Source organism: Dasypus novemcinctus, chromosome 12, assembly GCF_030445035.2.
Source record: "Dasypus novemcinctus isolate mDasNov1 chromosome 12, mDasNov1.1.hap2, whole genome shotgun sequence".
Taxonomy (NCBI): Eukaryota; Metazoa; Chordata; class Mammalia; order Cingulata; family Dasypodidae; genus Dasypus; species Dasypus novemcinctus.
The window spans coordinates 103,099,369-103,117,329 of record NC_080684.1 but is presented as its reverse complement, the minus strand read 5'-3'; the positions used below and the strand labels follow the sequence as shown (position 1 = coordinate 103,117,329).

The window sequence follows — 17,961 nt, the reverse complement described above, 5'->3', positions numbered from 1 at the left end:
TTTTTCTAAGATTCTAAAATTTTATTTCTCTCCCCTTCCCCGCCACCGCTCCCTGTGTCCATTCACTGTGTGTTCTTCTGTGTCCGCTTGTATTCTTGTCAGTGGCACTGGGAATCCGTATCTCTTTTTGTTGTGTCATCTTGCTGCGTCAGCTCTCCGTGTATGCGGTGCCACTCCTGGGCAAGCTGTGGTCTTTTTTTTTTTTTGCACGGGGCGGCCCCCCTTGCAGTGTGCACTCCTTGCGCGTGGGGCTCCCCTACGTGGGGGACACCCCTGCATGTCATGGCACTCCTTGAATGTCAGCACTGCACATGGGCCAGCTCACCACATGGATCAGGAGGGCCTGGGTTCAAACCCTGGACCTCCTACATGGTAGGTGGACACTCTATCGGTTGAGCCAAATCTGCTTCCACCAATGTGTTTTTATGTATGTAAATTCTAAATCTTAATAAAGCCCTATTTATCCATATTTTCTTTGACTCATGGCATGCAAATTCATGTGTTCTGTTCTATTAAAAAATCTTTGTTCACCCCAAAGTCATGAAGATATTCCTGATGTTTTCTTCTAGTACCTTCACTGTTTTACCACTCGCTTTTTTATCTGTGATCCATTTTGAATTGCTTCTTTTTTTTTGTACTTAGGCTTAACCTTTATTCCAACTTAAAAAAAAAAGCTGAACACTTTAAAAAAATCTGCAATTATAAATAAGAATAGAAAAAAATATCACAATCTAAGTTTTGCTATTAGATATGGGAAAGTATGTACCATAAGGAATTCAAATTCAGCTAACAGAGGCTTTGATTTATAAAAAGTAAAGTGTTAGCTGTGTTCCTTCAGGACCAGAATGTAGCTTAGCAGAATGCACTTGACACTTTGAAATGGAATAAAGGTATAACATTAAATAGCTAGGCTTTAGGGATAAGAAAATCTAAATCTGGTATTATTTTTCTATTGTTTACAATTTTTACTACATATTTCATACAGACTGAATTAACTTTTGCATATAGTGTGAGCCAGGGATCTAGGGCCAGACTTTTCCAGATGAATAACCAATTGCCCAGACCCCACTGAGTTGAGGTGGCCCGTTTGTTTTAAAACAGGCGATCCTACTTAAGAATTTTTACAATAAATTCCCAAAGTATTCTACAAATTCAGTGCAATCCCATTAGAATTTTAAACACAAGTTGATAATTCTAAACTTCATCTGAAAGTGAAAATGTGCCAGAAAAACAAAGGAAACGCTGAGAAAGAACAAGGGGGCGTGGGTTTGCCCTACTAAACATGCAAACGCATTAACAAGAAATAGGAATTGGAGCGGGGTGGTTTGGCTCAGAAATGGACAATTTGGACTTTGTCGGTTCTTTTGGTTTATGCCCCGGGGCTCTGCGGATAGGCCGGGCAGGCCTGTCCTTCAGTGCTCCAGTCCCACCCGTCCCCGCCTCCCCGCCCCCACAGCACAGCTAACTGCCGCCTAAGGCACAGCCCTGCCGAGAGGCAGGGGTGCTCCACAGCTCCCTCAAAAACCATCCAGCAGCCAAGGCTGCTCTCGAGGGAGTGGCGACGTGGGCCGAGCTGCAGGGGGCAGGGTGCCCCCGGAGTCCAGGGAGCCCTGCGGGTGGTGGGGAGGGGCTGGCCCGGGTGGGGGCTGGTGGCACCGGCAGGAAGCAGCAGGAGCAGACCCACTGCCCGGGCCCAGGCCCCAGGCTCTCAGGCCAGAGACCAACCCGCCCACGGGAGACGAGCCACTCTGCGTGGGGCCGGACGGGCCCCCCACCTGCTGTTGGGGCAGCTGGAGGTCCTTCTGGGAACCAAAGGAAAAGGGGTCCTGGCCTTGCGCCACACTCAAAGACCAGCCCCAGAGGGATCCGAGACCCGCGCCCTCGGCGCTGGAGCTGGCGGCGGCTCAACGTGGTCGCCCTGAGCCCAGAGCCTCCCCGCCACCACGGACGGCGCCTTGACGACGTTAGGCTGTGTACCTTTTGCAGCAGCACCAGCATCTAAGAGCACCTGCAGGGCCCGCCCCGGGCAAGGGGCCTCGACACCCAGGACCTCTGCGAGTCCTCACAGCAACCCGCACAGGCAGGGCAGGGGCCGGCACCACGGGTGCCCATTAATGGGCCGAATGAATGAGTGAATGAACGAGGGTGCTTTCTTTTTGCACAGGTGCCAGCAGAGGAAACGGAAGTGCAGAGCGGTGAAGCGCCTTGCCCGAGGTCACACAGCCGCCGAGGGGCAGAGAAGCACCCGGCCGCCCAGCTCCACGCCTGTGACTGGCCACCAGCTTGTCAGAAAGCCTCCTCTGTCCCCTTTTCGTCCTCACCCCTCCATCAGGAACCTAAGAGACCGCGCTGGCTCCTAGCTGGCCCTGGGCGGTCACCACCTCTCTCCCCAACCCCATCCCACCCACCGGGGCCCAGCAAAAGGCCCCCTCCTCTGAGAAGGCCCCTGACCACCCCAGCTGCCAGTGCTCCAGTCCCGCCCTCCCACTCCCCTTTCGGATAACTCCTTTGAGCACGTAGGGGCCTCCGAGATTTGCTCTGCGGCACCCAGTGTGGCCCTGGCGGGACCTAATGGCTGTGGTTTAATGCTGACGGTGGGCGGCGGACTTGGCCCAGTGGGTAGGGTGTCCATATACCACCTGGGAGGTCCAAGGTTCAAACCCCGGGCCTCCTTGACCCGTGTGGAGCTGGCCCATGCGCAGTGCTGATGTGCGCAGGGAGTGCCCTGCCACGCAGGGGTGTCCCCCGCGTAGGGGAGCCCCACGCGCAAGGAGTGCGCCCCGTAAGGAGAGCCGCCCAGCGCGAAAGAAAGTGCAGCTTGCCCAAGAATGGTGCTGCACACACGGAGAGCTGACACAACAAGATGATGCAACAAAAAGAATTCCCGCGCTGCTGACAACAACAGAAGCGGACAAAGAAGATGCAGCAAATAGACATAGAGAACAGACAACCAGGGTGGGAGGGGGAGGGGAGATAAATAAATAAATCTTAAAAAAAAAATGCTGACGGTGGCCTCCGGCCAGCCTCTGGCCTGCTCCACCCAGTTCCCTCCTGGGCCAGTGAGGGAGGATTCCCGGGAATGGGAGCGCCCTCACGGCCCCAGGCTCGAGCCAGCCTGCCCCAGCCCCCAGCTGGGCGGGGACACCTCTTGATTCTGGGGTTTCTGGATCCCTCACCCACGTCATATCTCTTCTTCCCTCTCCCATATGATGTGGGGGCATTTTCAGGACTTGGAGTTGTCCTGGGTGGTACTACAGGGACAGATGCTGGACGTTGTATGTCCTGCCCATCCGTCAGGGTGAGGGGACACCCCACCCCAGGCCCTTCCCACCAGCCTCATTTCCTTGGTGTCCTGGGCTGCCCCGGCGCCCCCTCTAGGGTGTCGGCTGAGCGGAGCTGGGCCACAACCCGTCCCCCTGTCCCTGGCTGGCGCAGCCCCTGCGGGCACCTCACGGGGCCACCCCGAACGGGCAGCATGGAGGGACAGTGTGGGCGGTCACTCCAACTGACATCATCAAGCGCCTGGCGCTGAGGACCCTCAGGAAGGAGCGAAGCATCGTGTCTCCTTTTCTCAGAGAGAAACGGGAGCGGGGGAAACACATGCCTCGGCAGATTCCACAGACCAGGGTGGCCACCAGCTCCCGCGACACCGAGCTCCCTGCCCTGGCCCCATGGAGGAGAGAGCAGGTCCAGCAAGCCCACCCCTGGGCCATCGCCCCGAGAAGCGCCCGTGCGGTGGGGACCGGAGGACACTGGCCGCAGCGCTGTGGCCAATTGCCAGACAGATCGTCACCATGGAAGTAGGCAGACTAAAGTGAGGCAGGCCCTTCATCTAATATGACTGGTGTCCTTAAAAACCAGGAAATCTGGGCATGGCAACAGATAGGGGGTAGGCCATGTGATGGCCGAGGCAGAGCACACCAGAGTCCCCGGTGGACTGTGGCCCCTGGCCCCTGGCCTGCAAGACTGAGACAACAAAGGGACTGCTTTCAGCCCCTGGCTGGTGGCCCTTTGCTCAGCAGCCCCAGGAAACAAAGCAGAGTGCAGGGGACACTGGACCCTCTCCAGGGGGCGGGAGCTGCAGGGGGTCCACGTAGACGAATGCCAGGGAGGGAAGCTCGGAAAATGTAGACCAGGTAATCCCACTTACTGGACTGGTAAATGGAACTTGCTGACCCGTCTACTGCCCATGGGACCGTGCCCCAGGGGCCACCCTTGGCTGCCAAGTGGCTGAGAAAACGGCGGCTGCTTCCTCCCTTCCTCCCAGCTTTGCTCAAACACCACCTGTGCTGACCCTCTCCTTTAAGCAGGAGCCTCTCCAGGTTTGTTTCCTCAAAAGCACAGCTGTGTCCCTAGGCCCAAGAATCTGCCACACAGTAGGTGCTCAAGAAGCGCTTGCTGAATGAATAAACAGATGTTTACCTCTGGGGGTGGGGAGAGGATGGGGTCCAGGAGGGGCACGGCAGGGGTTAGGGGGCCACGGGTCAGGAGGGGATTCAAAGGGATGGGTGCTGGTCTTTTATTTTTGCTGGGAGACAAGTAAGTGGGAGTTAATGCGATTATTATTTTATTTAAACCTTTTTTGTTCCACGGACCCCTTTGCCAGTCAGGTGAAAACTATGGACCCGTTACTAAGTCCACACTCTACTGTGTATTATTTATATCACACCTGCACCAACACGTCCCCATGAGAACAATGCTTTTTTGGATTTCAATTCAAGCTCACAGACCCCTTAGGAACCCCTGATTTAAATCATACATATATGATATACCAACAAGATTTTGGGGATGAACTAAAATACCTGATCCTAAACTTCAGATGGAAAAATAAGTGCGAATAGCAGGGAAACTCTGAAAAAGAACCCAGAAAGAAGCATGCCCTACCAGATTTTTTTCCTCTATTTTTTTTTTTAATGTTACATTAAAAAAATAAAAGAGGTCCCCATATACCCCCCACCTACCAGATATTAAAACACACTGCAAGGCTTTAATAATTTAAACAGCCAGGTGCTGGTAAATGATAGCCAGACCCACTAAAGAGAAAGAACGTCCAGAAACAGACCCAAATACAGATGAGAAGTCAGGTATGATGTGGGTAGGGAGGAGGCTGGCGAGCCCTGCACCAGCCTATTCAGGTAACTGCAGGCACCTTTGGCTGGCACAGACTGAATAACTGGAAGTCTACGGAGCAACTGTGGTCATCTTGGACCCGCACTGCATAGATTGCTGCCCACACCTGCAGCTCCATCTCCACTCCAGGCAGGGGAGGAAGGCGTGTGAAGCTTCATCAGGCTCTCTGGGAAACTACAGTCTAGGCCTGCATGACTTGGATTATTCCACACAGCTGTGACTCTGTTCCTGACCCTGGCAAAGGAGAAAGTTGGGAGAAGTGTCATTGGTCCCTGGGGCAATGAGGAGAGCTTGAGCCTCCACAACTTATAGCACGAACTACATCCTTGGCTCCTACTGCACAACCAGCAAGGGAGAAAGGGCAGGAAGCCCTAAACTAAAGAGAAAAACTGCACCCAGAATAAATACTCTAGTAATCCAGATGCCAAGATACCAACAAAAAATTACAATCCACACCAAGAAACAGGAAGATATCACCCAGGTAAAGGAACAAGATAAGCCTCCAGATGACATAAAGGAGTTGAGACAACTAATCAAAGATGTTCAAACAAATCTCCTTAATAAATTCAATGAGATGGTTAAAGAGTTTAAGGATATTAAGCTGACACTGGATGAGCACAAATTTGAAAGAATATGTAGAAAAATAGCAGATCTTATGAGAATGAAAGGTGCAATAAATGAAATTTTAAAAATATTGGAATCATATAATAGCAGATTTGAGGAGGCAGAAGAAAGGATTGGTGAGCTTGAAGAAATGGCCTCTGAAAGTGAACATACAAAAGAACAGATGAAGAATGGAAAAAACTGAACAAGGTTTCAGAGAATTAAATGACAGCAAAAGATGTGCAAACATATGTGTCATGGGTGTCCCAGAAGGAGAAGAGAAGGGAAAAGGGGCAGAAGGAATATCTGAAGAAATAATGGTAGAAAATTCCCCAACCCTATTGAGGGACATAGATATCCATGTCCAAGAAGCACAACGTACTCCCATCTGAAAAAATCCAAACAGACCAATTCCAAGACACATACTAATCAGAATGTCAAATGCCAAAGACAAAGAGAGAATTCTGAGAATAGCAAGAGAAAAGCAATGCATAACTTATAAGGGATACCCAATAAGATTAAGGGTTGATTTCTCACCAAAAACCAGGAGGCAAGAAGACAGTGGTCTGATATATTTAAGATAATACAAGAGAAAAACTTCCAGCCAAGAATTTTATATCCAGCAAGACTATCTTTCAAAAATGGGGGCGAGTTTAGAATACTCACAGATAAACAGACACTGAAAGAATTTCTAAGCAAGAGACCAGATTTTCAGGAAATACTAATGGGTGTGCTAGGGCCTGAAAAAAAAAGGAGAGAGAAGCCTGGAAGAGAGTCTAGAAATGAAAATTATATCAATAAAAGCAAAATTGTCAAAAGAGTGATGAAAATAAAACATGACAGATAAAACTCAAATAGTCAGGAATGAACTTAACCAACAATGTAAAGCACCTATATTAAGAAAACTGCAACTCAGTGTTAAAAGAAATCGGAAAAGTCCTAAATAACTGGAAGAACATTCCATGCTCATGGATTGGAAGACTAAATATCATTAAGATGTCAATTCTACTCAAATTGATACACAGATTCAATGCAATCCTGACAAAAATTCCACCAGCATTTAAAAAAAAATTGAAAACACGATTATCAAATTTATTTGGAGGGGTAAGGGGTCCTGAATAGCCAGAAACATCATAAAAAGGAAAAATGAAACCTCATCTCCAGACTTTAAATCATATTACTTAGCTATAGTGGTAAAAACAGCATGGTACTGGCATAAAGACAGACACATAGACAAATGGAACCAAATTGATGGTTCAGAAACAGACCCTCACATGTATGGTCAAGTGATTTTTGACTAGCCTGTCAAACCCACACAGCTCGGGCAGAACAGTCCATTCAACAAATGGTGCTGAAAGAACTGGATATCCATAGCCAAAAGAAGGAAAGAGGACCCCTATTTCACACCTTATCCAAAAATTAACTCCAAATGTATCAAAAACCTAAAAATAAAAGCAAGAACCATAAAGCTTCTAGAATAAATTGTAGGGAAATATCTTCAGGACCTGGTGGTAGGTGGTAGATTCTTAAAGGAGAGAAGAGGAGGACTGAGATGGACTACTGAAGTTTAATGTATGTAGAAGTTTTGGGAAGCGGACGTGGCTCAACTGACAGAGCGTCCGCCTACCATATAGGAGGGCCCAGGGTTCGATCCCCAGGGCCTCCTGACCATGTGGTGAGCTGGCCCACGCACAGAGATGCTGTGCGCAAGGAGTGCCATGCCACGTAGGGGTGCCCCCACGTGGGGGTGCCCCATGAGTGAGGAGTGCGCCCTGCAAGGAGAGCCGCCCTGTATGAAAGACACAACAAAAAAGAGATGCAGTTTCCCAGTGCCGCTGAGGGTGAAAGTAGACACAGAAGAACACACAGCAAGTAGACACAGCGAGCAGACACGGTAGGTGGGTGGGGGGGAGAAATAAATAAAAAGTAAATAAAAAAAAATGTATGTAGAAGTTTTAATTACCTTTACTATAAAAGTGTGGAAATGTATAAAGTGGATGGTGACAAATAATGAGTAATAGCTTGTTTATAAATGGGGATATCACTGAAAATGGTAGTCTAGGTATATAAATGCCAATTGGCAGAATGCTAGAGAACAATCTAGGAATTGATTAGCACAGTAAACCAAGAGGTGGGTGAGAATTGTGACTGATGGTACAGATGTAAGAGTGTCCTTTGTGAGTTAGAGCAAATGTACATCACTACTGCAGGGTGCTGGGAATGTGGAGAAGCATGGGAAAAATAACAGCTGGAGTGACCTGTGGGCTGTGGTTACCAGTAATAATATTCTTGCATCTATGCCAAAGTTGATAATGGGGCTGTATGGAAAATGTACACTATGACATGGCAAACAATCAGATGATATTATCTTATCTGTAACAAATGTTCCACCACTGTGTGGTGTGTGGATGGAGGGGTGTTGTTTGGGAATTCTGAACATGTGCATGATTGTTTTATAAGTTTACAACTTCCGTCATAAAAAAATATATTTTAAAAATAATAACAGGGTGGGTTGAGGGAAAAACACACCAAATGTAAGATAAGGACTATAATTAGTAGTAAGATTTTGACAATATTCTTTCATAATTTGTAACAAACATCTCACGACAATGCAAGGTGTTGGTGGAGGGTTGATGTATGGGACCCCTCTATGATGTTATGCATTTCTGCTTTGTAAGTTCACAACTTTTACTATACACTTAATTGCTTATGTATGTTCATATATAAAGGATATAAATAATAATAGGTGTGGGTTGGGGGAAAATACTTTGGTTAGTAGAAATATTTCGACAATGCTCTTTAATCATTAGTTAGAAATGTTTATCAACAATGCAAGGTATTGGTAGTAGAGTGAGGTAGGAGTCCTGTATGATGTTATAAATGTTTTGTAAGTTCACAACTATTACTATACACTTATTGTTTATGTATGTTTATGTATGAGTGATATACTTCAATAAATTAAAAAAAAATAAGGGGGAGTGTAACTGCTGACTAACGCAGATTTATTGGTATTGAAGTTATTATCTTGTGTTAACTCAGTAACATGTTAACATTGATATAAAAAATAAATTAAAAAAAAGGAAAAAATAGAACCTCAATTCCTCGGCATGGGTTGCGAGGCCTTCCCCCTCTGTGCCCCTCGAAGGCCCGGCGCCCACCCCCCGCCCCCTGGGCTTGCCCGCCTCCCCGCCCACCCCGCCCCCGGGCTTGCCTACTGCTTTTTCCTGCCTCTGTGTCTGGAATGACCCCCTCCTCAGCAGCACCTGCGCCTAGAAACCCCCCTGGCCTTCCAGCGCGCCTCTGGTGTGGACAGGGGGTAACAGTGCACTTGGCAATGAAGGAAGGCAAGGGAGACCATTATCTTCTAACTTGCCCATTTTCTAGACACTGGACCTTCCTCTTGGGCCTCCAGGAATAAGAGGAAGCTGCCCCCAGATGCAGGGACACTCCGGTCACCACCAGATGGCCCCCTCACTACACCCCGTGGGGGAAAAGTCCAGCTCAGAACACTCTTGGAGTTTTCTACGAGGACCGGGGAGTTTTCAGGCACCCCCAGCAGGAGCTCTTCTGTTCCACTAAATCCTGGTGGTCCCTTAAAAAGAATCCTCAGCCAATAGTGATAAGGAAGCAGAGAGCCACTGCTTGGCTGCCTGGTCCCTCTTGCCTTGACTGGTCAGTGGCCTGGGCCCCACACTGCAGCCCAGCGCCAGTTTGGAAATGCAAATCTGACCCTTGCCCCACCCACGTTAAAACCCTCCATGGGGAAGCAGATGCGGCTCAACAGACAGAGCGTCCATCTACCACATGGGAGGTCCAGGGTTCAAACCCCGGGCCTCCTGACCTGCGTGCAGCTGGCCCAAGCGTACTGCTGCCGCGTGCAAGGAGTGCTGTGCCACGCAGGGGTGTCCCCCGTGTAAGGGCGCCCCCTGCACAAGAAGTGGCCCCTGCACAAAGAGAGCTGCCCTGCATGAAACTGCAGCCTGCCCAGGAATGGCACCACACACATGGAGAGCTGACCTAGCAAGATGACGCAACAAAGAGAGACACAGATCCTCGGTGCCGCCTGATGAGAATACAAGCAGACAGAGAAGAACATACAGCAAATGGACACAGATAGCAGACAGTGGAGAGGGGGGAGAAATAAATAAATCTAAAAACAAACAAACAAAACCTCTCCACCAACTCCTCTTCGCTTTTCCAATAAATTCCACAATCACTGGCATGGCTTGCTGGGCCCTGCTCTGCACCCTTCAACCCCCCCTTCCCTGCAGCCCCCCCCATCTCCCCCAGGGCCCCACCCTCCCTCTAGTCACAGGCAGGGCTCCTGCACAGAGGGCTCCCTCATCTGGAAAGCTCCCCTGCCACCCCCTCCTCCCCAGCCACCCGGACACAGCCTCACCGGCTAGGGCGCGCTTCTCCTGGGCAGGGCCCACAGCTCGGGCGCCCCTCTCTCCGGTAACTGTCAAGGGAGCGATGCGCCCCAAGCCAGCTCTGCCCTGGCCCTGTGCTCTCGCCTTCTGGGGCACTAGGATTTTCTGTCCACTCTGTCTCCCTGGGCGATCGGGGGCCTGCAGGGCTGGGATGGCTTCTGTCTTGTTCCCTAGCCAGCCCCAGTGCCCTAGAGCAGAGGTTCTTACCCAGGGGTCCACAGACCCCAAAGATTTCAAGGGGTCCGTAAGCTTGAACTGAAAATTCAAAAAATTATTCTTGTGGGGACGCGTTGGTGCGGGTGTGATCTAGTTATTAAATAATACACAGTGGAGTGTGGATTTAGTAAGGGGTCTGTGGTTTTCACCTGACTGGCAAAGGGGTCCATGGAACAAACAAGGTTAAAAGCCCCTGCCCTAGAGGGTACCTGGCACGGGGCAGGTCCTCCGGGCAGGGCCATGGGGCAGAATGAACAAGCGTGGGAGGGAGAGAGGGCGGGCGGGGGAGGGAGGCTGCCCTGGCCTCCCCCTCCCCCCAGCATGGCACATGGGCGGCCAGGGGGCACTGGGGACGCACGCCATGGGGTCTGTGGGCCGGCTCTGTCTCCTACGTTAACTCAGGACCCCAGAAGGGCAGCATCTGACGTGACGCCGCGGTCCAGCTCCCTGCCCTGTCCGGCAGCACCTGGGTGCTCGCCCCCCTTCTCAGCCCTCCCCTCCCTGGCTCAGGGTCTGTCCTCACCACGTTTTGTTAAATCCTGGCCTAATCAGCTTCCCCAACGCAGCCAACTCCAGATTAGCCCACTTCTGCGCCTGGGGCCCTGGGGCGGGCCACCCGTGCTGTTCCGGGCAAGCTGAAGCTTCGGCCCCCTGCTCTCCACTTTCCCACTTCCCATCAGAGATGGTCATGAGTCCCAACACAGGTCACAAAATGGCAGCCTGTGGCCGAAACAGCTCCTAGGCACATTTCCTTAGCAGCTCATAGTGTGCTGTCAATTTCTGGATGTTACCAATGCAGAAAAACATTAACAGCCGATCTCCAGCTTCTCCTGATCAACTGTGAATTCTGCCCGCCCTAGACCCATGTTCCCCGTTGATAATCACAGACTGGGGCCGCCGCTTCACATTCACGCAGTCCGCACCATTCCCTACTGCCTCACTTCCAGCCAGCAAGGTTATTCCCACAGTTGGCTCAGTCCCCACGGGAACTCAGGTTTTTGACCCCTGCCTTCCTGAGTATGTTATAAACTGAAGTCACATTTGCCACCCTGCTTGAGCCCATGAGCCTCTGGAGTAAATCGAGCTGAGATCTCACTCCTTGTGACATGAGAAAACAGAGAGACTTGTCCAAGATCACTCAGCCAACGGGTCAGGAATCGAACCCGTGTCTTCATGCCCAGTTAGTAATCAGTGCACTTCCATTCTGCCGCACTATTACCTCCTCTGAGTGCCATTTCCTGACCACCCTTTGGGAGAGCCCCTCCCCACCCCCAAAGTCTCTCCCCAAGGCACCCTGTATATTCTCTTTATTATACTTATGAAATGTCTAACTACTGGTTTGTCTGCTGACTGTTTATCATATGTCTCTCCTCTGAGAATGTAAGTTTCCTCCCTGGCCTCTTTTTTGACTACAAGGGAGTCACTTTCAAAGTGGGCACTCCAAAGAGGGTGCCCTTGCAGTTGTGCCAGCCAGAGGGACTGGCCTGTGACACTTGCAGCCTATTTAGGGCCAGGAAGGAACAGAATCTGGGTCAAGTTTTCCTGGAGGAAAGTATCAGAAAACAAGCTGCAGAAAATACTTGTGTCTGAAGCTGCCCTGAAGCCAAGTGCGATGGTTAATTTCAAGAGTCACCTTGGCTAGGTGATGGTGTTCAGTTGTTAGATCCAGCAAACACTGGCCTGACTGGCACTGTGAAGGTATTTGGTGGACAGATTTGCAAATTGCATCTACAAGCAACAAGAGATTACCTTCAACAATGAAGGAGTCTCCTCGTCCAATCTGTCCGAGGTCTTAAAAACCAGAACTGAGGATTTCAGGAGTCAGAAAGAAGACTTTCTGCCTCTGCTCAGCCCGCCAGTGTCTCCTGGGGAATTCAGCTACACCTTCATCAGAGTTCCCAATTTGTGGTCTGTACTATGGATTTCGGACTTGCCAATCCTTACAGTTGCATAAACCAATTCCTCTAAGAAATCCCTTAGTAGTACATATATCTCCTGTTACTTCTCTTTTCTCTGGAGAACCCTAATGCACCAAGGTACTACCAATCCCACTTCTCAGTTTTGAAAAAACTGTTCCAAGCGGCTTGGCACCCTGGGACATTCTGGCAGCCTTCCTCTGTCACAGTCATATTCGCATTTTGTCCCAAGACATAGGTCAATTCTTCCCTTGGAACAGTGGCTTTCTGGGAGGTACATCAGCTGTAGGACTTTGGACAAGGTGCTTGGCCAAGCCTGTTTCTCCTACTCTAAATGGGATGTGGATGGGGCACCAGGACGACTACCTGACATGCTATCTGCAGAGCACTTGGCATCGCATCTCGTCCAGAGCAAGTACTGGATAAACATTAGCCACTGAAATTCACTGGAAAGAACACTGATGGAAGCAATGGCCTCGGGCCGTGAATGCCTTACCAGTGGCCGCCTGTGTGGTTCCTCTTTGCAGAAGGAGTTTCCCACACTCCTCACCCACGGAAATATTGTTCTTCAGGAACCTAGGGCGCCAGAGGGAGTAGAATGCCTTGGGTCAGGGGAGAACAGAAGAGGGCAGGGAAAGGGAGACTGCGTGTCTGGGTCAACACAGACGTTTACCGCAGCGGCATGCAAGTGTGCGCGCGTGGGAATGCGTGCCCGCCAGGAAGTGGTGAGGGACAAGTGGGCCCAGAAGCGCAGAGAAGCAGAGGGCTCAGGCTGGAGGGCAGAGTGTGGAGCTGTGGGGGGCCACTGAGGAGCAGAGTTGTGTGAGCCTGTGTGTCTTCAGAACTTTAAACAACGAATGTCCACGAGGTCCCATCAGCCACTAGCTACACGGCCAGGGAGCATGGGTGACTAAATCAGCGGCTGTCCCCACCTACCCTCCTGGGCTCCAACGCCATCCCATCGGGAGGAAACGGGCGAATCCTCAGCTCTCGTGAGCCCTGAGGTTGCCGATGGGGGATGGGCTGCTCCCCTGGGGACTCGGCAGGCTTCCCAGAGCAGTGACTGCCAGCTGAGGCCCGAGGGGGGGGTGGGGGCTTTAGCCAGGTGCAGGCAGAGGATCCGGGTGGAGTCCCAAGGGGGAGACAAGGTGTGGAAGGAGCTGGTGGGTGGGCCTGGGGGGCCAGGAGAGAGTGTGCAGAGGTGCAGGGCAGGGCTCTGGAGAGGAGGGTGGAGGCGATGAAATCCCCCATGGGGTCCACTCCCGGAGCGGGGGAGGGGGCTTGGTGTGGCTCTGTGAGTAGAAGCGTCTACTCTGCAGCATCTCCTCCGGGCTGACCACTTGGGGGGGTTTCTGCGAGGCCTCCAGCTGCATCATGTGCTCGATGGCTCTCCGCTTGTAGGTCAGCAGGTGCTCCACTTCCTAAGGGGCCAGGAGTTCCGGCGGTGGGCGGGGCTCACGGCGGGAGACAGAGGGGCCTCCAGCCCCGCCCTCGGCACCCCCTTAGCCAGCGGGCGGACTCCGAGCCAGGCCTCTGCCTCGGCCGCTGCTGTGCCTCTCGCAGCCAGCCCAGCCCTGCCTGCAGTCCGGGACACTCAGAGGGACCGGGCCGGGCCGTGGGACTCTGACAACTGCCGAGGGCTTTGCAAAGGGGCCGGCCATTTCATTTGGTTCAAATAATGCTGTCACTTCCTAATGGTGGAGAGGAGATGAGGCAGGGGTAAGGGGTACAGGAGGGACAGTTCTGGGGCTTCTAGCCCCTCCCGCCCCAAGTGTGTCTATTTTCAGCCCTGTTCCCTCAATGAGAACAGCCTGGCACTGTCCACACCCATCCCCTCCCGGAGTAGAGGGGGGCCCCCAGTGCCCACCAAGAAGCGCCCGGGAGGTAGAGCCTGTGGGCGCGGGACTTGGCGACTCAGTGAGCGAAATACATAAAGACAGGCGCGAGCTCATCCACCCAGTCTCCCTGCATCCTCACCGTGAGCCAGAGGTAGCTGGTTCTCTACCATGGATTTTTGAGCACTTACTATGCATGGGGATTAGGGATGTGGTGACAGACAGACAGACATGGTTCCTGCCCTGAGGAATCTGTGGTCGCTTTGCAGATGAGAAAACGGGGACCGATGCGGAAGCACAATCAAAGAGCTGAGCCCGCGGGACCCAAATGACAGCACGCCCAAGCTGGCAGGGGGCCCGCAGGTGAGGAAACCGAGGCCCAGGCAGGTGAGGCGACTTGGCCAAGGTCACACAGCGGGAAAGGGGCAGGGTCAGGGCTGCGACCCAGAGACGGTGCTGGCTGTTACAGTGGGGTCAGGACATGCCCATCACTCCACACTCAGTGCAGCTGTGGACGGGTGAGTGTTGCACGCACAGCACAGAGGAATTCTGTGGGAGTTGGGGCGGTGGGCTCACCAGGCTGGGTGCCCCCTGGCTGCCTCAGGACCCACTGGGTGCTCTACAGAAGCAGGTCATGCCCAGGGCGTCCCAGGGCTTCTGGGACTACAAAGGGCCCACACCCCTTCCTTGGCCGTGCCCAGGGGCAAGAGCAGAACACTGTCCCCCAGGGGCTGCCACTCCTTGGCATCCTCGGCCACCTGCTCCTCTTCTCGAGCCCCCACCGAAAGAGGCCCAGGCCTTCCCCGGTGACAGCATGGCTGCTCCCCTGCTCACGTCAGAGTCCAGGAAAAATGGCACAGAGTCCAGCAAGATGAGCTTATCCATCATCTCCGGGAAGACACAGGCAAACTATGATGAGACGCGTCGGAGAAAAATAAATAGGAGATGGGAAGTGGACTTGGCCCAGTGGTTACAGCGTCTGCCTACCACATGGGAGGTTCCCGGGCCTTCTGACCCGTGTGGAGCTGGCCCATGCGCAGTGCTGATGCGCGCAAGGAGTGCCGTGCCACGCAGGGGTGTCCCCCGCATAGGGGAGCCCCATGAGCAAGGACTGAGCCCCGTAAGGAGAGCCACCCAGTGCAAAAAAAAGCGCAGCCCGCCCAGAAATGGTGCTGCACACATGGAGAGCTGACACAGCAAGATGACACAACAAAAGAGACACAAAAAGAGACACAGATTCCCAGTGCCACTGATGACACAGAAGAACACACAGTGAATAGACAAAGAGAGCAGACTTGGGGGGGGAAGGGGAGAGAAATACAGAGAGAAATAAAAAAAACAAAAACAAAAAAAAACAGAAAGGAGAGGAAGAAGGCCAAGGACTCCGAGTTTTCCCTGGGGACATCGGTGTTTCTGGAACATCTTTCAGGCTGACCGAGCTTCCAAGCACAGCGGAGACAGGTAAACTTAAATTGACACGCCCCAAGAATCCCGGAGGGTTCACAGGCCTTCGCACACTACTCTTCCCATACTGGGTGAAGGGCCTTGCAGCTCCCAAAGCCAAATGGAACTCAGTTCACAGAAGGCCGACTGCTGGAGCCGGGGGCTGGAAGAGCACTTCCCCTCCCAGGTAGCACCCCCCTCCGCACCCCACCCCCTAAGGAAGAGCCCCAAGGTGAAAGTGAAGTAGAGCCATCTACTCACCATTCCGCCCACAACGCCACCTGGGGACAAAAGGGGGTCAGCTGAGATCCCCTTGCCAACCTCCCCTGCTCCCAAAATCCTACGTACAGCTTCCTCGAAGGGGGCTGCCAGAAACCCAACCCCAGGCCAGGGGCCAAGCCCTCTCTCCCCACAGCGGGTGGGGGCTTTGCACTCCTGTCAAACTTGGGGCTCCCTCCCGGGCCATTGGGGCCCCTCCATCATCTCTGACCCCTCAGAAGGCCACCTTTCCCTCCTCAGATCGAGAGAATGGCTGGGGGCCCATGTGACATACTGTCTCACCGTCAGGGCCACCCTCCCTCCCAGCCCCATCCCACAGCAGCCGGGTCGCCCCAGGCCCTACTTACCAAAACTGTGGCCCAACAGGGAAAAGCGATTCCATTTCAAGGCTGAAAACACAGGGAGCCCAGGGGGTGTGCAGGGGCCCAGGCTCACCCTGCCCTGGGTCCTCAGTCCTGGTCCCAGGAAATCCCTTCCCAGCAGCTGGGCTGCCCCACCCCAGGCGCACTTAGAGGAGCCCCAGCTCCACAGCAGAGGGACAGGCTCATCGTGGCAGCCATCCCCAGAGTCCCCAAAGTTACCCACGAATTCCTGGCAGGACCCAGCCAGACCCCAGGGCCCACCCTGGCCCAGCGTTGCTTTTTCCATACCACAGCCCACTCCAACATGGCATAGGAGGTCTCGGGGCTCCCCCATGTCCTGCCCTGCGCCCCCCCCCACCTCGTTCTCTTCCTCATCTTACACAACTCTTCGAACCTCATTCACAAAGTCTTGGAAGTGATAGAGGAAACCTGGACTGTAATGGGACGAGAGCCCATGACCCCCGAAATCCATGGCGACGTAATGAAACACTAAGGCCAAGAGAAGGGTCTTCATCAGGCGTCTTTCCTGCCCTCCTCATTCACTGGCCCCCCAGCTCTCCCCCCCAGTCCCCAGCCCCACCTTGTGGGAGAAGAGAGATGAGTTTGTTGAAAGAGTTGGCATTGTCCAGCCAGCGGTGCAGGCAGAGGACGGGGTGGGGGGTGGGAGGCGGGGCGCCCAGGGAGCCCCAGGCTTTGGCGGATGTGGCCCCAGAGTACAGCCACCGTCAGCTCTGAGAGCAGATCTGAAAGAGCCAGTCCTTCATTCCCTCACGGCCTCAGGCGCCCAGCGCTTCCCCTGCGCCCCAAGGGCAAGGGGCATGGGTGCAACGGGGGCTCAGGCTCCTGCCCCGGGAAAGACATGCCAGCAGCGTGGGTGAGGCTGGGGAAGCGTGGGGGCTCCCAGGCTGCACCCCATCTGAGCTGGGGCGGACCTTCCTAGACTGGCCGGCGGGTCCTGCCCCTTGCCAGCTGGGTGACCTTCCACAGGTGCCTACGCCCCCGAGTCTCATTTTCCTCCTCTGTAAAAGGGGGGCACACGGCGTAATTACAGTAGCTGGCGTTTTCCAGGCCCTCACCGGCGCCCACCGACTCCCGCAGCCCTCGCGGGCAGGGCAAGACCTGCTCTACGTCACTCGGAGAGAAGGAAGGGGAGCGAGGATTCAGGGCAGAAGCGGGACCCCCGGCCGGACAGCGAGCGCTCACCGCCTCGGCCCCGCTCGGGTCAGGGCTGGCCTCACACCCCGGGGCCCGGCCCGCGCCCCCCACCCCCGCCGCCTCCGGGGTCCGCGCCCCCACGGACACGCGCGCGCTCCGCCGCTCCCCTGACGTGGGGGCCCCGGCGTAGGGAACCCCACCCCGCCGCCGGCCCGGCTGCACCTGCTCCCGGGGCTACTGAGGAAGGAGTCGCGACGGCGGCGTGGTCGTCACCCCCTCCCCGGCACGCGCCCTCCTCCGCGACCCCGAGTGGGTGGGCGAGGACGAGAGGGTGCACGCTCCTGGCTGCCCCCCGCCCCAGGCTCTGGGCCCCTGGAGTGGGTGTCTTCACCCATAGCTCGCGTTCTGCCCGGCCGCCGCCGCGCCACTGCCGCCAAATTGCGCCCAGAGGCCGGGAGCCGGAGGGTCGTTCCGGGGGCCGCCCCGCCCCGCCGGCCCCGCCCACCCTTCTGACCCCGCCCCGGCCCCGCGTCTCCAGCGCCGGGCCGCGCCGCGCCGCGCATCTGGCCCCTCCCCGGCCCCGCCCCGCCAT

The 17,961-nt window shown here is 53.9% G+C and overlaps 1 protein-coding gene across 1 annotated transcript in view; it reads right to left on the bottom strand.

The window, feature by feature from the left end:
* SERHL2 (serine hydrolase like 2) overlaps positions 1-17,961 on the bottom strand; it is a 24,095-nt gene extending 6,134 nt beyond the window's left edge. The window contains 10 exon segments of the mRNA XM_058309138.2: positions 12,792-12,873; positions 13,609-13,716; positions 14,965-15,039; positions 15,835-15,854; positions 16,200-16,247; positions 16,596-16,703; positions 16,795-16,913; positions 16,915-16,957; positions 17,210-17,603; positions 17,761-17,961. Of these exon segments, the coding sequence (XP_058165121.1) occupies positions 12,792-12,873; positions 13,609-13,716; positions 14,965-15,039; positions 15,835-15,854; positions 16,200-16,247; positions 16,596-16,703; positions 16,795-16,913; positions 16,915-16,957; positions 17,210-17,603; positions 17,761-17,961 (1,198 nt within the window).